The sequence below is a fragment of the Pelodiscus sinensis genome, chromosome 15 (assembly GCF_052426305.1).
Source record: "Pelodiscus sinensis isolate ZL-2025 chromosome 15, ASM5242630v1, whole genome shotgun sequence".
NCBI lineage: Eukaryota > Metazoa > Chordata > Testudines > Trionychidae > Pelodiscus > Pelodiscus sinensis.
Genome location: NC_143066.1, coordinates 24782863 through 24803872, shown reverse-complemented (window position 1 = coordinate 24803872; position 21010 = coordinate 24782863). Strand labels below are relative to the sequence as shown.

At 41.0% G+C, this 21010-nt stretch overlaps 2 protein-coding genes across 6 annotated transcripts in view; one reads left to right on the top strand and one right to left on the bottom strand.

The window, feature by feature from the left end:
- Positions 1-2087: 2087 nt before the first annotated feature.
- The window catches only part of METTL9 (methyltransferase 9, His-X-His N1(pi)-histidine), a 50510-nt gene continuing 31587 nt past the window's right edge, over positions 2088-21010 (bottom strand). For all 4 annotated transcript variants that reach the window (XM_014580763.4, XM_006112804.5, XM_075899483.2 and 1 more), the window contains exon 5: positions 2088-2821. In XM_014580763.4, the coding sequence (XP_014436249.2) occupies positions 2616-2821 (206 nt within the window). In that variant the 3' untranslated portion in view covers positions 2088-2615. The remainder of the gene's footprint in view (positions 2822-21010) is intronic.
- On the top strand, positions 3813-18664 carry IGSF6 (immunoglobulin superfamily member 6). Of its 2 annotated transcripts, none has more exons than XM_075899484.2 (6): positions 3813-3932; positions 5366-5713; positions 6390-6493; positions 11624-11680; positions 12619-12702; positions 14739-16481. In XM_075899484.2, exons 1-6 carry the CDS (start codon positions 3866-3868, stop codon positions 14775-14777), a joined length of 699 nt encoding a protein of 232 aa, XP_075755599.2. In that variant the 5' UTR covers positions 3813-3865; the 3' UTR covers positions 14778-16481. The 2 variants fall into 2 exon arrangements, with proteins under 2 accessions (XP_075755599.2, XP_025034266.3); XM_025178481.3 differs by having other exon boundaries at positions 3834-3932; positions 5369-5713; positions 14739-18664.

Genomic DNA, 21010 nt, shown 5'->3' with positions numbered 1-21010 from the left:
TTTGTAGCCACGCACTCACCTGCAGGATGCACCTATGAAAGACTGAAGAGAACACCAAATGCACTCCAAACGCCTTCACCCGTACTTCCAGAGCCTGGTAGTCACTCTTGATCCACTCAAGGTCACACCTTACAGCAGGCCTGGGCAAATACTGCCCGTGGGCCACATCTGGCGCGCCAAGCCACCAGATCCAGCCCATGGAGGCAGCAGGGAGCCCCAGGCTCCCCAGCTTGCTTTGCAGCCCTGCACGCCATGTACAAAAGCGGCTGCGGGGCGCTGTTTCTGTTTTGAAACTGGAGGGGAGGGGAGAAGTTTTAGGAGCTGCCCCGCTCCAGCACATTCCCATTGGCCAGTTTCTTATAGAAACCACCCAATGGGAGCTGCTTTTTAGAATAACAGGCAGCTAAGAAGAATCACGTTCCCACTCTTGGACTCAGTTATTCAAGAAGCACATGGCTAGGCAAGCAGGCAGTCTAGTTTGGCAGCTGACAAGTAAGTCTCTTGGCCACAGCCTGCTTCTGGCACCCGTGCCCTTTCCTGCCCCCAACTCTCTGCCCCCCCACTCAACATACCCAAACCCTCTGTCCCCCTCTTACACCCAGACCCCCTCCAAGATTTGGCACCCCAATCTCCTGCTCCAGATCACAATCCCTTCCTACCCTAGGTCACATCCCAAACCCCTGCACTCCAGTCCCCTGCTCTAAGGTCACAACCACCTGCTTCATCCCAACTCCCTCCCATACCCCAGTCTCCCAGTCCCATACCCCAAGCTCCCTTCTGCACCCAACCTCCATTCCAGACCCTGCATCTCCATTAATATGTAAGAGCAGCCCTTGACCACTTTCCAAAATCTTGGCGTGCTCCCCCCCATCAAAAATTATTACCCAGCCCAGCCTTACCCTTAGTGCCCACATGGATGAGTAGCATGTGGTAGAAGTCAGGGGGCTGGATAATCCTTGACAATGCCTCCATAACGTCTCGGATATGGGCCCTGGCAGGCAGCATACCTCCCAAAATGTCATGTCAGGGTGACAGATGGTGCCCATGTCCCCCTCAGAAGAGAGTCTCCAATCACCACTACCCTATGTTTCCTCCTTGCAGTGGTGGCAGCAGACCTCCCAGCCTTGGGGGTACAAGGCTTCTCCTCTTCTGCCTTAGGGGGTGATTCCTTGTCTCCCGTATCCAGAATAGCGTAACAGTTTCCCAGTACCACAGTGGGAGGGTTGGGGGCAGGAGTGGAGCACTGCCTGCTGCCAGAAGTTACCAGCTGCCAGTGTTCCCCCTGAGCCATCTCCTCCTCCACCAGTCAGCAGTCTTTTGTAACAGGATAACTTCCTCAGCCTCAGCTGTCTCCACATGAATATTCGCAAGGAGTTATGTAGCCAGCATGTCAAAGACAGCTACTGAGAAGAGCGTCTATGTAAAAGAAAGTCCGGAACTGATCCCTTCTTGGGCAGATTCAATTAAAGCTTCAGTGAAACTCTGGAAGGGGAAGATTAAACTGCTTAAGTTAAACTAAATGTTTTGATCAAACATGTGGAACATGGAGACCATAATGTTGAAAGGAAGGTAATTATCCTTGCAAACATGCATGTGTATGGATGAGGCACGAGGAGTCCTGTGGCACCTTACAGACTAACACATTTATTGGAGCATAAGCTTTCGTGGGCAAAGACCCACTTCGTCAGATGCATGTGTATGGATGGAGGATCTCAAGTGAAAATTCCTACCTTAGCCTTCCACGGATTGAGCAAATTTTCTCCAAAGGATCCAACTCAAAGAACGGTCATGTATCAACTTGACCCTATCCATCCGTTTAAGGAACAGCTTTCATAAGTCTTGACTAACCCTCATTACTGATGTGCACAAAAGCAGGGAGGATGTAGGAGATTGAGAAGTACATAGAAGAACCCATCCACTAATATTTTTTTAAAAAATGGATTGCATTAGTCTTCAAAACAATAATTAAATCCCATTAAATGAAACTTAGTTGTATTGCTACAGGGTTCTTTTATCGATACATGTAACAGTTTTTGCAGACAAGCATGGCTACATTTCCATAAATGAACACAAAAATTATTGCAAGGTCATCTCAAAAAAAGTTTATTAGCATGATTAAAAAGATGTGCTGAAGAATGACAGTCAGAGATAAAATAACTTCTTAACATGGAAGAATATCCATTCCAACTCTTTATAGTCGACAATGCTCTGAACTGCAGAGATAGCTTTATTGCCAGTTTTCACTTGATTTCTTAAAGAACAATCCATACTGTATATTGGCTCATGTATCATAATGACTATTGCTTTTGTCTGGTTATGATCCCTACTGCAGGTAAGTATAAAAATATCTTCCATTAATGTTGGATTGCAGACTGCATTGTTGGGCTAAGAGTTGGTAAAAAATCTCAACTGAAGAGTCTGTTTAAAAAAAAAACTGTCCTTTTTAAAGATACTACAAAGAAATACATTAGTATTTTGGCATTTAAAATTCTTACATGATATTTATTTAGAATGGCAATCCCAAAATTCCCTCCCATTAAGTAATCATAAATCAGACACCTCTTTCAGAGGCTGCTTCTTGGGTTTGACTTTGAAGACTTCTACTTCATACACGCTTACACCGGCTTGAGGACGAAGACAGCATCATCTAATACATAGTAGTCATTATACATATCACCTTCACATAAGTATGGCAGTCTGGTGAAAGCCTCTATGGCAAAACCAGCTTTTCTGAAAACTTCTGGCAGGCTATTCACCTGTTCTTCCCAAGTCTGCCCCTTGATTTCCAAAATTTCTGAGGGTTTTTCCCACTTGCCACCTACTGAGAAAACAAAATAACAGTATTTAAATTTTTTAAAAGGACCCTTTCCAATGTACGGCAGTATCTTGAAGAAAGCATTCTATGCTGCTTACATTCCATTCAGGAGTTTATGTTCCACCCCAACACATGATGGGTAAAGCATTTGTAGGTATCTATCTGAAGACCACAACATTCAAAGGTCCTGTTTGAGTTAGAGGGAGTTTTCCCCTCCCCTCCCCCAGCTCATATTTTGTTGAATCCTTTACTAATAGTTCTACATTAAAGCTCATTTGGCCACATAACTATTTGATTCAGAATAGTAAGATCATCTAGTGACACTAAGATTTGGCACATGTCGCTTGAGAAACTAAAATTTTGGCCAACATTAAAATACTTTCTCATTCTTATTGGAGATACTCCGTTCCTGCAGCTGGCATCAGCTAGTTATAATAAATAACGTGAGGTGCTGACAACCAGAATTTGCTATTATTAATAATTATTGAGGAATACTGTGACCATACTACTAGCTAAAAATCCCTGTTTCCTTGTGCCCCAGCCCCCCAAAAAAATCCACCTCAAGAGACTCTGCACCAAACTAGAGAAGAAATCCCTTAGAGTCCCGTTGAACAGTGTCTACTGAACCTCTGTTCATTCAAGGGCCATTTTGGTAACTGAGAAGGGAAGGGTTATTTGTTTAGGATCCTCCGAAAAAGGAAATTAAGTTCCAGATACCTTTATATAATGAAAAATATGTTGTCACTTGTTATAGCCAATGAAATCATCAGAAGCAACTCAACAATATAGTAGTTTTAAAATTAAAAAAAAACCACTTGTCAAAAGAATAGATTTTCACTAGTCCCATCTAACTGAAAAATGTAAATTTCATTACATTTAAATACATACTGCACCTTTAAGAAATGTACTAAACATGTTTAATTCTTGTAAATATATGCAAATAGGAAGTGTCTGAGTGTGAGATGTAGAGAATTGAGTAATTTCTAAAGTTTCCTGATTAGCTTCCTCTTTTTTTTGAGCAGAACCATTTCAGGACAAACACACCAAGAAATGGCACCTTTCAATAAATGCAAAGCCGTGCTAGTGTTGGAATTCAACTGGATTCTATACAACATTGGTAAGGCATTTTATTTTTCATCTTACTGGCTTCTTCACCTACTTTAAAAGAGATTCACATAAAATTTCTTACACAGATTAAAAATGCAGTTCTCATTTGGAACAAGTCTGTAAAATGCTAAGAGGCAAGAAAATCTGCTTTGCAGTTAGCTAATTTCTGCTGTCTTCATAAAGTTTCCTAATCAAATGAATATTAATGAAAAATTGTTCTTCAAAAGGATTATATAAAGTGCTCTCATAACCTACGACCATATCGACAAATCCTCCCCTTCCTGCACAGCAGACCCCTGATACAGCTAAATGGCTGCAGTTCTGCTCTACTGGGTTGGTAGGACAAGGCTTTTGGTAACCCAATGCACAGTGTCTACACCAACTAAATGTTACAGCATTCTGCTTCACAGGGGCACCATCCACCTCAGTGTACAGTGAGGTCAGGGCAGGGACAGAGAGATTAGTCAGTTTGTGGATGTACTATACCAGCCAATCGATACCTTTCACAGAGGGAATGCATCTGCTGTTGGCTAATGCATCCTCAGGGAAGCATAGTGACTCTGCTGCTAACTTGTGGCACAGAAAAAAAGAGAATGACTTCTCTCTTCCTGCGGAACCCCCATGCACTCATCTTGCCTGGATTTGGTTCACCAGAAACTCAGTACAAATATGAAGAGTCACATATCTAGACAATATTGAGTAGTAACATTCTTTGCTATCTTAACTTTACATTTTACTGTACTTGAGTACATACAATACATAATTTGTAACAATTCAAGATTTGATTAGAGATATAAGTCCATTTCAATTGTTTTGTAATTTGTTTTCTAAATACTTTCTAGAAACTAAATTATATAATGTTGGTTTAGCAATATCTATTTCCACAGTCTCCATGCCAATTATCTACATTTTAGGCATTTAACCATTATTTTGATAGAATTATCTTGGCATATTTAAGTTTATTACAGTTATGGATTTCTATAATAGCTCAGTAAAAATGCATTTGTCATAAGTTACAGTAAACAGAAAGCTTGTGAGTTGCTGATGACTCAAATGAAGTTGCTGATCATTTAAGGAAGTTAAATCAAGTTCTCTTTCCTGCTTAATCTTTCCTTGCCTTCCTTTCTCTGAATATTGCTTAGTTTTTTAAGTGCCAGTACTAGCACATGGTACTGCTGACCTGTGAAACCCATGATCAATAAGCAATCACATTCATATTTACTTGTGGGCATATGAAAAGCATTAAAAAGTTCAAAATGGTATTTGGACCATGAGGCAGTCTTGGAATCATCCAAGAAGAAACTTCCTGAAAACAACAAGAGATCCCATGGTTGGCATATCACTGCTTTTTACTCCTCTAGGTAAATTCAAGGTAACTTGTATTTATTCTACAACATCTTAGTTGAGTGATAGAGAATTTAAAAGGTTTTTTTTTCCCCTCAGCAGGTCATGCTGTAGACACCTGCAATGTTATCATAACACAACACCCACTTAAGGAAGTAGACAACACTGTCAACACTGTGAACATAACGTGCCGTTTCTCTGCTTCCAACTGTTCTGGATCCCAGCCTCAAATTCTATGGTTTCGCTATTTTGCTTTTACACATGAGGCTTTGTGTACACCTACATGCACAGATACACAGAAGTTCACAGTTGAATCAAATTCTTCACTTCAGATCAAGAAACTGACCATAAATGACAGTGCCATTTATATCTGTGGAATAGCATTTTCAGATTCAAATGCAACCACATCTAAGCAAGCTGGGAGAGGAACAAAATTGGTGAAAAGAGGTTAGTCACTAATTCCTATGAACAATCTTAATAGAAAAGATATTTTAAATATCTCTAATTATTTGCACTTGCAAATCAGTATTCCCTTTATGCTGAGTGCTTGAGCGGCTGCCTTGGAGAGATTTAAATGTTGCCCATTCAAATGATTGGCAGAAGACCCAAGGCAGACAGCATGTGTTTCCAAAGGTGGTACACATCCATGCTATGGGACAAAACATTTATTCTGCACATGGAACCCTATTGCTCTCTTCCCCAAACAGAGTTCCATACTCTCCCTATGTTCTTTCCACCATGCACTGTGCTAAAAATCCTGAACAAGCACATGAGCCTTCTTCAGACTTGTTCCTCAATGGTTAGATTTTAGACCGGCAGAAGCTTAGGGTGATAAGAGAACAAAATCCCATATTAAGGGCTCTCCATCAAAAATACCTGGTCTCTTGTTCCCAGCTGTTTGAGTCTAGTGACTCTTATCAAGTGTCCCAGCTGATAAGGAGGAAAGAGGTCTCTTACAGTCAAGAACCAAGATGGAAATTAATACCAAGAATGACTAATAAGTGAATTTGTAAGCATGCAGTATCGAGTTCCTTAGATGAAATAGCTATACAAATATTATTCTAAAAATATAATCTAAACAGAACAGTTTCCATTATTCTAACACTGTTTATTATGACTAAAGGGCCTGAGAAGGACAGCACAGAAGTATATATCCTCATGATAGTCCTCTCATCTCTGCTCTTTTTATACAACACTGCCATATTTGCAGTCATTATATTCTACAAGGTAGGTTTAGTTTTAACTTTTCATATTTGGTTTGTTTTCATCCAGATTACTCAATAGCTTTAATGTTTTCATCAAGAGCTAAGGGTCAAAGAATTTTAATTACTTTTGCATCACACATGGCAAACGAGTTTTACAGAGGTTGTGTTTGAGGATTATACCTCATATGCATCTATACACTCTCACACACAGATTAGACACTTAGTATACTCATTACATCTCACACATCACTTTCCCTTTGAAACTCTCTTTATAAAAAAAAAAATGGGTAAGGCAACAGAAACCCAAACTATTCTTGGAACAATCTACCGCAACTTTGGTATACATTGCCAGAAGTCATTTTGTAAATGAGTCAGATTATCAAAAATACAAAAAGTCTGATAAGATTCAAATAATATTTTGAAAGAAAATAGTTAGCAAATAAAGAGCATTACTAGCAATAAACAGATTGTAAACTCCATGAATTAATTTCCATTGGTAAACTAATAATTACATTACTCTACAATACTAAATGCAAGTGCAATGAAATTATTTCAAGCAATACTTTTACTTCCATAGTGAAGTCCTATTCAAAATGTTGTAAGATGCATGGAAAAGGATATTGGAAAAGAATTGCGGGGCATCTTAAACTTGGAAAAGCTCTCCCAGAACCAGAGAGAAAAAGAGTTGTGCATGTTTAATGGGGATGTTAGAGTTTAACCCAGGGAAGGGCAACCTAAGGCCCAGGGGCCAGATGCCCTGAGGGGATGGAGCACACAAAAATCTACTAGCCTGGGCCTCCTAGCCTCTGGTGTGTGAGAGGAATGTGGGGCGTATCTTTTTATTTCTATGTTGCAGGTCACACCAGAGAGAGTTTTGTTTTGAGTTTTTTTCTCACTTGTGTGTGGCCCCTGACTGATTTTTCTCTGGATCAGCAGCCCCGATTCAAAAAGGTTCCCCATTCCCGGGTTACATGGCTAACTTATTAAACATCTTAACATCCCGAATGTTTAAAATGTACTCAGTTACAGACTAACTCGGCTACCCCTCTGAAGTCAGTAACAGGAAAAACTTAAAAAACAACAAATAGTCTAGTAGCACTTTATAGACCAACAAAACATGTAGATGGCATCATGAGTTTTCATAGGCACTTCTTCTGAAGAAGCGAGTTATGCCCATGAAAGCTCATGATACCATCTACAATGAAATCTTTGTTATGCAGCACTCTGTTAACCAGAAAACTTTGTTAACCGCCATTGGCCCCAGCCACAATACTGTCACATCTTCAGGTGTACAGGCCTGGCTTGGTTTACCATGACTGGCTTAATTTTAAGAAGTACTAATAGTCTTTACATAAGAACGGCCGTACTGGGTCAGACCAAAGGTCCATCTAGCCCAGTATCCTGTCTGCCGATAGTGGCCAGCACCAGGTGCCCCAGAGAGGGTGGACCAAAGATAATGATCAAGCGATTTGTCTCCTGCCATCCCTCTCCAGCCTCTCACAAACAGAGGTCAAGGACACCATTTTATCCCCTGGCTAATAGCCTTTTATGGACATAACCTCCATGAAATTATCTAGCTTCTCTTTAAACTCTGTTATAGTCCTAGCCTTCACAGCCTCCTCTGGCAACGAGTTCCACAGGTTGACTACACACTGTGTGAAGAAGAACTTTCTTTTATTAGTTTTAAACCTGCTACCCATTAATTTTATTTGGTGTCCTCTAGTTCTTCCATTTAGGGAACTAATAAATAACTTTTCTTTATCGGCCCTCTCCACACCACTCATGATTTTATATACCTCTATCATATCCCCCCTCAGTCTCCTCTTTTCTAAACTGAAAAGTCCCAGTTGCTTTAACCTCTCCTCATATGGGACCCGTTCCAAACCCCTAATCATTTTAGTTGTCCTTTTCTGAACCCCTTCCAAGGCCAATATACCTTTTTTGAGGTGAGGAGACCACATCTGTACACAGTATTCAAGATGTGGGCGTACCATAGTTTTATACAGGGTCAGTAAGATATTCTGGGTCTTATTTTCTATCCCTTTCTTAATAATTCTTAGCATCCTATTTGTCTTTTTGACCGCCACTGCACACTGTGTGGAAGTTTTCAGAGAACTGTCCACGATAACTCCAAGATCTCTTTCCTGATTTGTCGTAGCCAAATTAGCCCCCATCATACTGTACCTATAGTTAGGGTTATTTTTCCCGATGTGCATTACTTTACACTTATCCACATTAAATTTCATTTGCCATTTTGTTGCCCAATCACTCAGTTTGGTGAGATCTTCTTGGAGTCCTTCACTGTCTGCTTCTGTCTTGACTATCCTAAACAGTTTGGTATCATCTGCAAACTTTACCACCTCACTGCTTACCCCTTTCTCCAGATCATTTATGAATAAGTTGAACAAGTTTGGTCCCAGGACTGACCCTTGGGGGACACCACTAGTTACCCCTCTCCATTCTGAAAATTTACCATTTATTCCTACCCTTTGTTTCCTGTCTTTTAACCAGTTCTCAATCCAAGAAAGGACCTTCCCTCTTATCCCATGGCCATGTAATTTACACAAGAGCCTTTGATGACGGACCTTGTCAAAGGCTTTCTGAAAATCTAAATATACTATATCTACTGGATCCCCCTTTTCCACATGTTTGTTAACCCCTTCAAAGAACTCTGTTATTTCCTGGACCTGATCCTGCGCTCCACTCAGGACTAAATCGAGAATTGCCTCTCCCCTTGTGGGTTCCTGTACCAGCTGCTCCAAGAAGCAGTCATTTAAGCCATTGAGAAATTTTATCTCCGCTTCTCTTCCTGAGGTGACATGTATCCAGTCAATATGGGGGTAATTAAAATCCCCCATTATTATAGAGTTCTTTATTTTGGTAGCCTCTCTAATCTCCCTCAGCATTTCAATGTCAGTATCGCTGTCCTGGTCAGGTGGTCGGTAATATATCCCTATTGCTAATTTCTTATTATTGGAGCATGGAATTACTATCCATAGCAATTCTATTTAACATGTTGATTCATTTAATATTTTTATTTCATTTGATTCTACATTATCTTTCACATACAGTGCCACTCCGCCACCCACCCGGCCTGCTCTATCCTTTTGATATATTTTATATCCCGCTATGATTGTGTCCCACAGATTTTCCTCATTCCACCAGGTTTCAGTGATGCCTATTATGTCAATCTCCTCATTTCATACGAGGTACTCTAGTTCACCCATCTTATTAGTCAGACTCCTAGCATTTGTGTAGAAGCACTTTAAAAATTTGCCACTGCTTATATGTCTGCCCTTCCCTGATGCATTTGATTCCTTTGTATGCCGTTGTTTGTCTGCTCTGGCCCATGGTTTGCCCTCTCCCCTCCTCTCTTTCTGACTACAGCTTAGAGGAGAATCCATTGATAGAGATTCTCTAAGAGAAGTCTCCCTCCGATTTCCGTGCATCTCCACACCAATCGGCTTTCCCCCATCTCTTAGTTTAAAAACTGCTCTACGGCCTTTTTAATGTTTAGTGCCAGCACTCTGGTTCCACCCTGGTTTAGGTGGAGCCCATCCTTCCTGTTTAGGCTCCCCCTCTTGCAAAAGTGTCCCCAATTCCTAATAAATCCAAACCCTTCTTCCCTACACCATCGTCTCATCCATGCATTGAGACTCTGAAGCTCTGCCTGCCTACCTGGCCCTGCGCGTGGAACTGGAAGCATTTCCGAGAATGCCACCATAGAGGTCCTGGATTTCAGTCTCTTTCCTAGCAGCCTAAATTTAGCCTCCAGGACATCTCTCCTACCCTTCCCTACATCATTGGTACCTACATGTACCACGACCACCGGCTCCTCCCCAGCACTACACAAGTCTATCTAGATGCCTTGAGAGATCCACAACCTTCGCACCAGGCAGGCAAGGGACCATACGGTTCTCCTGGTCATCACAAACTCAACTATCTATGTTTCTTACAATAGAATCACCCACTACTGACACCTGCCTCTTCCTAACTGGCATTCCCTCTCCCTCAGAGGTATCTTCAGTGCGAGAGGATACCGCAACATCCTCTGGGAGGAGGGTCCCAACTACGGGATGGTTTCCCTCTGCTCCCATTGAATGCTCTGTTCCCTTGAGACTTTTAACCTCCTTAAGAGCACTGGGGTTCTCAGACTGGAGGTGGGACAGTACTACAGTGTCCCGGAAAGTCTCATCAACATCTCTCTCTACCTCCCTTAGCTCCTCCAGTTCAGCCACCCTGGCCTCCAAAGCCCGAACTCGGTCTCTGAGGGTCAGGAGCCCCTTGCAACGGGTGCACCCATATGCCACCCGCCCACAGGGCAGGTAATCATACATGTTACACTCGACGCAAACAACAGGATAGCCCCCACTCTGCTGCTGGGCTTCTGTCTCCATTTTTCTAATGAATAAGTTTAAGTATAAACTGGGATTCTTTTTAAACCTCTGGAATATAGATTATTATAAGAGTTATGTTTTAAAGAAGGTCAGAAGTCACTAGTGCCCTCTAACCTCCCTCTCCAAACTCCATGTTAGCTGTTCCTGTTCGCAAGCTCCCTGGTCACTGAGTCACAGGCTTATATAGGTCTGGTAGCCCCTCCCCCTAACTGAGGCTCAGCCAATTAACAGAGGCTTCTAGATTTCAAACCTTTTAGAAGCTCTACAAGGGTCCTGTTTTTACTCCTCTTTTACCTGCAGAACTCCCTCTCCAAGCTCCCTGTGAGACCAACTGCCTCATGTTACAAAACTACCAATATTAAAAACTTGAGTTTTACTATTATTGTCCATTGATTTTTCCTAGGTTGATGCGTCCCTCAGATAACCAGAATATTTAGATAACCGGAATGCCCTAATCCCCGAGTATGCCAGATAATACAGGTTTTACTGTACATGTTTTGTTGGTCTTTAAAGTGCTACTAGATTATTTGTTGTTTAAGTTTTTCAGTTAGTGATGACACTGACATTGATTTTTATTAAGTGTGTCTGGTGGGGCTTTTGTTTTTAGAACAGTCATCAGTATTTGGAACCCTTAAATGAACCTAATAAATAGTAAGACAGCCCTAATGTTATAAGCAGGCAATATATTTTGCTACAGTATCACTTTAGTTATTTAACATGCAGAGCCATGTATAAAACTGACTTTTGTTTTGCAGTCAAAATCCAAACTAGTAAAGAAAACCAAGAAAGAAGACGTAAAAGGAGAACACCATGTATGTTAATATTGACTTTACTTGTTTGGGATGTCTTTGATTCACAGATTTTTTTATATATATTTTAAAGTATAACCTTGAACAAATCTGGGGACATTAAACAGGCTCTCTGAAATCTCAAGCAAAGGGGTTACTGTAGCTGGAAGTACACAGAGCTCAAACTCTGTGGAAGTAAGTAATAAAGGGACCCAGTGCCTAAGTTTTTTTTTAAAAACTGCTGAATTTAGAGTCAATATTTAAAGGCTAGGAGGTACCACCAGACCACCTTGTCTGACCTCCTGCACATCACAGACCATCAAAACCACCTAGCTACTACCACATCAACCCCAACAACTTGATTTATACCAAAGTATTACATCTTTCAGGAAATGAGACTATTTTGTGTTATAGCTAGAGAACAGGAGAGACCAAGGTGCATTCATGCCCAAGGGCCCTATAATGTCAGGGTATTAAGTGAGATATAACCAGATGATCTATCAAATAACTTTTTTCCCCGAGCTTTAAAGTTTCTGTTAATGAGTTCTTTCTGGCTAATTGGACAGTGAGAGTTATGCTCAGGGCCACCTTCCTGTGTTAAGTGATGGCTTTTCAGTAACATAGATATCACAATAAATTATGTTTCAACTATAGTTAAAAAGCCAACTTCTGCCGTGCAACTGAATGGTGACTTTAGAGGGAGTGAGAGTGAGAGAGTATGTGTGTGTGTATGTGTGTGTGTATGTAAACTCCACAAGATAAAGAAGGAATTTAATTTGACAGTAAGAAATTTGTTCTACAGCTGGGGCCCCTTTTGGCTGCAAAACTTAATGTTTCATGTTATCGTGATATCTTACGATGAAATTTTAAAAAACAAATCAGAAAAGATATAATGTAGAGACAAATGAATTTTTACAATTCTATTTCTAATACAAAATTGTTAACTACATTTTAATCTGCAGAAAAATATGAGTGGCCGAACAGTTTGTCGAGCAATTGTACAAGAACTGTACAAGAAGAGATATGCTAACAACCATAATCAGCCAGTGAGTAACAAGTAACATGAGAAGTGGGTTTCCAAAATCTTATGGCTATTTTTGCTAGTTCATTGTATGTGAAAAAAGGGAGAATCACATTTCAGAACTATATTACATTTCCTACAGAATCGGACTTCTTCACTGCCAGAGAGCCAGCATTTGCAAGAGTCAGTCCTGAACCAGCAATAGCTTTTCAACACTTACAATGCCAAAGGTTTCAGAAGTCCAATACTGCACATCAAAGCTGAAATTAGGATCTACATACTATTGGGGAGTAGAGACACACTTTTTCCAAAAGAATTTTGTGCTCATTTTATGTCTGAAAACACTTGAGATGCCAGACTTTAGAACAGGGGGTAGGCAAAAATTTTTGAAGTGGCCCTGGGCTACCCAGGTAGGGGGTGGGACCTAAAATGGAAGGGGCGGGGCCAGGATGCTTTCGGGCTTCCCTGCCCACAGACCATGATTGGCCTGATGGTGGGGGAACCCCTTTGCCCCCTCCCACTTCCCACTAAGCACCCATGCTACTGGCAAGGTGGGAAGAGGCTTTGCATGCTCCCCTGCCCCCAGGCCAATTAGAACCTAGGGGCTGGGGAAGCGCACAAAGTTTCCTCCGCCCTGCCAGGATCACGTAGCATTTTGAAGTGCCGCGCGCTCCTGGCAGGGTGGGAAGAGACTTAATGCGCTCCCCAGCCCCCAAGCCCTGACTGGCCTGGGGGTAGGGGAGCGTGCGAGGCCTCCTTGCAGGGCAGGGTTAGGGCAGAGGAAATTTCACAAGCTGCTCCCGCCCCAAGCCCTAATTGTCCTGGGGGCGGGGGAAGCAACAAGGCCTCCGTGGGCCAGATCAACCTGCTTGGTGGGCTGGATTTGGCCTGCGGAGGCCCTTTTGCCCATCCCTGCTTTAGAGCCATGACATACATATTTTAGGTATTGAAAAGCTATTACAGTTCACTTTTGGAGGCACATCATTAGTTTCAATTTCTTTCCCCATCCACCCCCGAGCTCTGGATAATTGGACTCACATCAATGAAGGCACATGGCTTTACAAGTAGAATTACAAAAAGTAGTTCCAAAAAGTTTAAGAACTCAAATATTCCTAAAACAATTACTACAACATATGCAAATTATACAGAATACTTCATGATACTGTATAAAGACATGAACATGATTTCATCCCCCCAAACTTGTAACAATTTTTTTTAAACCACACCATAGTGTATTTTGCATATGCTACAGAAGAACAATTTTAGGAACATACACAACACTTTCAAATTAAGAAAACTACTCCTGAATCATAAACAAGAAATATAGCTCCTGTTTCATTCTAATAAGGAAACAGAACATATACTTCACAGATGAAACACGAAAATGAAATAGACATTCAGCATTGACAGGTGAAACACTTGCCCACATATAAAACCTGTGATTTAATTTTCATTCCTCTAAAACTGCCCTCCAAAAAGCCATCAAACCCTTACTGATGTAACCCAGGGACTGGCAGACGTGAGCATACGCATAAGATAAACATGACTGTCCTGCTGACTCTCTGCGCTCACCTAGGAGCTGTATTCAGGATAGTCAACACTGAATGAAAAAGGTTAAGAATCTTGCAGATGAACGAGGGCATGCAGATACAGGACAGACGGTCACATTCTGCACCAGTAGCAAAGGAAAGGAGAAGTCTCAGGTGAAGTTTGTTTTTGTAGATACAAACTAACACATGAGGTGTCTTGTGGCACCTTATGGATAAAGCTTTTGTGCGTAAAATCCACTTCACCATATGAATTGGAGCAGAGTTAGAGGCAGGGGTATAGAAGGACAACAAAAGAAAAGTTTCTTGGTAATGACACTAATCAAATCAAAGAGGATGTGGCTCATTCATAGCAGTTGATGTAGAGATGTGAATATCAAGAGGGGAAATTCCTTATTCAGTCCTAAATTGATTGTACTGAATTTGCAAATCAACCCAGTTCAGTATTTCCTTAGTGGGGCAAACTATTACACATTGAATCTTTTTACAACTTGTTTTTGTTTGTTTTTTGCAGGAGTGTTTGGAACCAGATAACATCTATCAAAACAGATAAGATTCAAAACACAACACACAATTCAAGATACCTAATGTGAAATGCAACTCAGCATGTCTGAAACTAAAAAATTAATTTTTTAAAAGAGACTTACCTTGCTAAAAAAAATAAAAATAAAAATCCTTTCAGAATCCAGTGCTTTAAAAAAAATGTTTTGCAAATAGATCAAACACAAATAACAGCATTCCAGCTAAACTGTAAAAAGTATTGCAGTTATGTTACTATTACCAAGCCCCGTCCCTCTGCAAAATAAAAATTTTGGAAAAGGACTTTATTTTCCTTTGAAGAGCCACTAATACCTCATGTAAATTTCCATATTTAGGGTTTGTACTACATATACTTTTTTATTTTTTGTGAATGTAATGCTTCTGAAAGTTTTGAGATGGGAGATAAAGGAAAATGAAGCTTCTTGGTCAAATTTTTTTCTCAGTTACTTATGTTGGTGTAAATTAGCTACAACTACCACTTATGTCAACAGTAATTCGGGACTTACAGCAGGGTAAAAACAGAATCTGGCAGGCTGTATGTATAATAGGGATGTTAAAATGTAACCATGTACACAGTTAACCGATGAGCCTGGGCTGGCTCTCTGCATGCACCTGCTCCTGGGGAGCTGCCTGCCTCCTCATTGCTACTGTATCAGAGGCAGGGGGAAGGAGGGGCGGAGGCGGGAGCCTGTATTGGTGGGGGAGACAGCTTTTAAGCTGGCTCTCCATGTGCCCCATTTGTAACAGCTGAAATTTTCAGGTTACATGGTTACTTAAACACATTTTAACATCCCTAGCGCATAACAGATAGAAACAATAGGCAACAAAAAAAATATACACACTACAGATAATGTAATGTCAGACCTGATTCAGAGGGACCTTGATATGAAGTAGAAAGGTAGCTTAGTCCACATGCTTATCCAAGGACCGTTCTTCTTTCAATGTTTATATGTAAGTGTATCAGGTAGACAAGATCCTAAGTTGCTAGCCAGAAACAGTGCCTCATTCCATATTAGAACCACACCCAGTCACTACACAGGGGCATAACCCACCCCTAACAATTTGTGCCTCGGCACAGAATGGGGCACAACTGAAATTGCTGGACTACAGTCAAACTTCACCAGTTCTCATTTAATCTGCAGTCCTCGGGAGCCTTGGCAGATATTGGCTGGTCTCACACATCCTCTCAACAAAGTGTTAGTTGTGTCCAGTAATGAAGCCTTATCTAACATTTTGCAACTTTTAAGAACACAACAATTGTCACACCAAAGCAAAACAGATCCATCTAGACCACTGCCACCTACATAGGACAGTACCAGATATCTGAGGGGAAGGTATAAAAAGGCACAAAAATCCACATCGCCCATAATGGACAAAATTATAAGACAACATATCCAATAGGAAAACTTTCTTGTTAATCCAAAGCAGGTAATGGTTAGTTGCTTCTCTCTTGAAGCATGATTTCTCATACATTTGTGTAGTCTAACTACACCAATTCTTATGTTTTGTTAGTCTTTAAGGTGCTGCTAGACTATTTTTTTTTTTAATTTTTACAGTTGTTCTTGTTATTTATATAAATATTGAATCCTTTTTTAAACACTAAGCTTGCCAGCTTGGTCTCAAGGATATCATATAGCAGTGAGTTCCACAGGTTAATTGTGTGAGGAAAGAATTTTTAAACAAACATCATATAACACCTACTAATTAAGTATAAATATAAACATTAAAATCAAAATGAACAGAATATGGTTTTATAATGCAATATGATTGACTTAGTAAGATTTCTGCTTGTCAATTCATACAATTTGGAACTCCACAATAATATTTTGTTTGGGGGAATTAGTGAGGTTTTACTGTATGTTAAGAAATAAAAACAAAGTTGTGGTTCTCTCAGATAATTTGGACTCTAGGGGTGTGTCTAGACTACAGGGTTTTGTCGACAAAAGTGGACTTTTGTCGACAAAACTATACCTGCGTCCACACTGCCTTTGAGTTATGTCGACATAACATCGACAAAACTCAGCAGTTTTGTCGACATATGTAAACCTCATTCTACGAGGAATAACGCCTTTTGTTGACAGAGTTCTGTTGATAGAAGGCATTATTGCATCTACACTGTCCTTTGCGTCCACACTGTTATGTCGACAAAGCTGCTTGCTTTGTCGACAGAACTGGATGTAGTCTAGACGCTCTTTGTCGACAGAAGTTTTGTCTACAGTATCTGTCGACAAAACTTCTGTCGACAAAACCCTGTAGTCTAGACGTACCCTAGGTGTCACTGTAATTCCAAAAACAGTAGAAAAAAACCAAGTAATTTTCAACAACAATATAGTTAAATTATTCCATTTTCAGGCTTGAGTCCTGCAGTTGGATCCATACACAGCCTGACCCCTACATTTACACATTGCTCCTTTGAATCAGGATCCATATCTGTAAGATAAGACTTTTCTAAAAGGGGTTTAAAACTTCAATATAATCATTGAATTACATGCTTTCTTGCATCTTCAACATGTTCCAAGTGTTCGCTCTTGTTTACAATGTATCTATAATGAAGTCATCCTTTACTTCTTTTTACATCGCATCTTATAAAATAATAAAAGTCTCTGATATCTTAACTACAAAATTTAGAATAGTACTTCATCTGACACCATCCAAATCTGCTGGCCTTTAGAGCACACTGCAGTGCTTACAGTGTCAGTTTTCTCCGGTTTCCCCTGAAGAGCAGGTTAGACAGTTCAACAGGGAAAGTTTTAGTAGACTGGCAGTACTGATACGGATTTAAATTTTCTCTAAAAAGTTGTGTATGAATCTAGAATTCTGGACAGCCAAATTTACAAAATGGAATAAAAAAAATCTTTTAAATGTAGGTAAGCACCACTGCATATAGTGGTAACCCCAGACTGTACTAATGACATCTCTCTTTAAACAGAAGCTTACATGAATGAGGTTTTTATTCTCTGAGTGAATCAAATGGTACAATGACGTTATCTGAAATGAAGCTAACCAGATACATTAAAGGAAGTCAGATTCTTATCCTGTGTTTGACATTTTAACTCCACTAAATATGTACAATGACAATTAAAAATATTGACCTGCCAGCATTGGATTAACATTTAAATGATTACATAGTTTGAAGAAGTGGGTTGTGCCCACAAAAGCTCATGATACCATCTACATTTTTTGTTAGTTTCTAAGGTGCTGCAGGACTATTAGTTGTTTTTAAAGCTTTTTTTATATGGTTTATGGTTAGCTTGGAACTTAAAATAAACAGTTAAATTGAAATTGTCTAATTCCATTTCAAAGACCAGGTTTACGTTAAAGCCACTGTTTTTGTCTACTTTGCAAAAGTCCTAAGAATCTAATGATTCTGTTTGGTGATTGCCCATGAGCCTGATTTAATTATCTGAAACCACATATATAAGAGGATATTTTTGTTCTGGATTTAGCAAAATGTTTATGATTAATTGCTGAAAAGAAAGAAGGCATTTCTTGTTAGAAGTTTGTAACAACTTGGGTCATGTTTTGTCCCACCAACTTGCATAACCTTGAAGGTACCAAATTCAACTTTTAGAACCTAAAGGTCAAAATTAACCAAATACAATGGCTGCCTCACTGTTACCATCTCCATTCCCCCAAGGAGGAAAAAAGTGCTCTTTACTTCTTTGTTATTGGTCAATGTTTCACTGGAAATAGCTTTTCATACAATTAAAGCATACTAAGAACCAGGCACACTCAAAACTTAGAGACAAGTAATTATTTCTTTAAAAATATCCAAATGTATTTATACACCAATGGAGACATCCACTTTCAGATAGCAGCACTTTTATATTCCAGTTTTGTCTGATAACCAGTCTATAGCCAGGGATGACAGTTGGATCTGTTTTAAGATAGACACTGTATTTAACTGGACACTGTATTTAACTGGAACAGCCTTTACTTACTGGCTACGTCTACACTTGCCCCTTTTACGAAAGGGGCATGCTAATTTTAAACTTTGTAATAGGGAAATCCGCGGGGGATTTAAATATCTCCCGCGGGGGATATAAATAAAGATGCCGCCGCTTTTTTCCGGCTTGGGGAAAAGCCGGAAAAAAGCGTCTAGACTGGCCCGATCCTCCAGAATAAAGCCCTTTTCCAGAGGATCTCTTATTCCTACTTTGAAGCCGGAATAAGAGATCCTCCGGAAAAGGGCTTTATTCCGGAGGATCGGGCCAGTCTAGACGCTTTTTTCCGGCTTTTCCCCAAGCCGGAAAAAAGCGGCGGACATCTTTATTTAAATCCCGCGGGGGATATTTAAATCCCCCGCGGATTTCCCTATTACGAAGTTTAAAATTAGCATGCCCCTTTCGTAAAAGGGGTCAGTGTAGACATAGCCACTAGGATTTACCAAAGCTATCATGTCACACTACCCTGCAGAACATGGAAGATCATCAGGGAAACCATTGTGATCCGATCTGGGATTAGAGAAAAGAAGCAACAACAAAGCAAGGGAAATGGAGCTATCTGAAACAAAATGTCTAGTTTACCACAGTAGAGATAGTTCCTGCTTTACAAGATGCCATTCAGCAGAGGATTCCTACAACCAACAAGAAACATCTTGAAGTTCCATATGCAGAGAACATGTTTTCAAGTCCTAGGGTGTGTCTAGACTACATGCCTCCTTCGACGGAGGCATGTAGATTAGCCAGATCGGAAGAGGGAAATGAAGCCGCGATTAAAATAATCGCGGCTTCATTTAAATTTAAATGGCTGCCCCGATCTGCCGATCAGCTGTTTGTCGGCAGATCGGGGCAGTCTGGACGCGACACGCCGACAAAGAAGCCTTTCTTCATCGGCACAGGTAAACCTGGTTTCACGAGGCTTACCTGTGCCGATGAAGAAAGGCTTCTTTGTCGGCGCGTCGCGTCCAGACTGCCCCGATCTGCTGACAAACAGCTGATCGGCAGATTGGGGCAGCCATTTAAATTTAAATGAAGCCGCGATTATTTTAATCGCGGCTTCATTTCCCTCTTCCGATCTGGCTAATCTACATGCCTCCGTCGAAGGAGGCATGTAGTCTAGACATACCCCTAGTGACATATTAGTCCAATAGCCAATTCTCCCTTCCACTAGATACTAGTTTTTCCTCAAAGTGGGCCACAAAATCACTTTGAGAAATCTGTTACCTGGGCACTCCGGCGTGTTTACTTACCGGCGCTATGGCTCTGGAGCCTTATGGTTTCTATTGGCTCGGTTTTGCTGTTTGCAGCCAAGGGGAGCAGTGGGAAGCCAACAGGAGCCGCAAGGCTTCATGGCTGTGGTACCGGTAAGTAAACATGCTGGATCAGCCAAATAATAGGTTTCTCAAAGTGGTTTTGCAAACCACTTTGTGAAACACTGTTCTAGAGGATTGAACCATGTAGAAGTAAAAGATTTTCCTTAGATTGTCCTCCACCACCCGCTGTGCTAGAAAGTTGCATTAATTTTTTTTCATATTGTTACCTAACATGATGCAGGACTCCGAAGGAAATACATCCACAAGTCCTGGATGGATCAGTGATTGCAAAAAGAGAAACTGAACTTGAAGTGTATAGAAGGTTACAAGAAACAAGATACAGTAAACTTCCGATAATCCAGCACCTTTAGGACCCAGGGGATGCTGGATTATCAGATATGCCGGAGTACTGGAAGGGGGGCTATGAGGGGCCTGGGGTGGGGTCAGCGGGGAACTGTGCAGCGTGTGTGAGGGCAGCACTGCAGGACCAACCCAGCAGCACCCCAGCTGCTCTGCCCCCAGCTTCCCCAAGTCAGCCGCTGGTCAGTTTCAGCAGCAGCGGACTTGAGGAAGCCGGGGGCAGAGCAGCTGGGATGCTGCCGGGTTGGTCCCGCAACGCCGCCCCTCACCTGAGCGGCACTGCGGGACCAACCTGGTAGCACCAAGTCAGCCGCTGCTGAAACTGACCAGCGGCGGACTTGGGGAAGCTGGGGGCAGAGCAGCTCCAATTGTCGGGCTGGCTGGAGCACTTCCAGGTTCCAGTTGGTGCCGGACTATCGGGAGTGCCGGACCACTGGATGCCGAACAATTGGAGTTTTACTGTAATATACAATCACTACATATCACAGATTTTGCTTATATTGTTTAACAGACTATAAAGACACTGATATACAGACATAACTGTGTTTTACTACTACCTGGAACCTTACAGAACATTTAGGAGAAGAAGAAACGTCATAAGGAATTGTATACAGATATGTTTGAAACATTGT

Bases quoted from the DNA above. Each gene is read 5' to 3' on its own strand.
- IGSF6 (XM_075899484.2), top strand. From the start codon at position 3,866: ATGGCACCTTTCAATAAATGCAAAGCCGTGCTAGTGTTGGAATTCAAC. The intron at 6,494-11,623 runs GTAGGTTTAGTT...TTTGTTTTGCAG, and splicing joins CAGTCATTATATTCTACAAG to TCAAAATCCAAACTAGTAAA. The intron at 11,681-12,618 runs GTATGTTAATAT...TTTAATCTGCAG, and splicing joins ACGTAAAAGGAGAACACCAT to AAAAATATGAGTGGCCGAAC.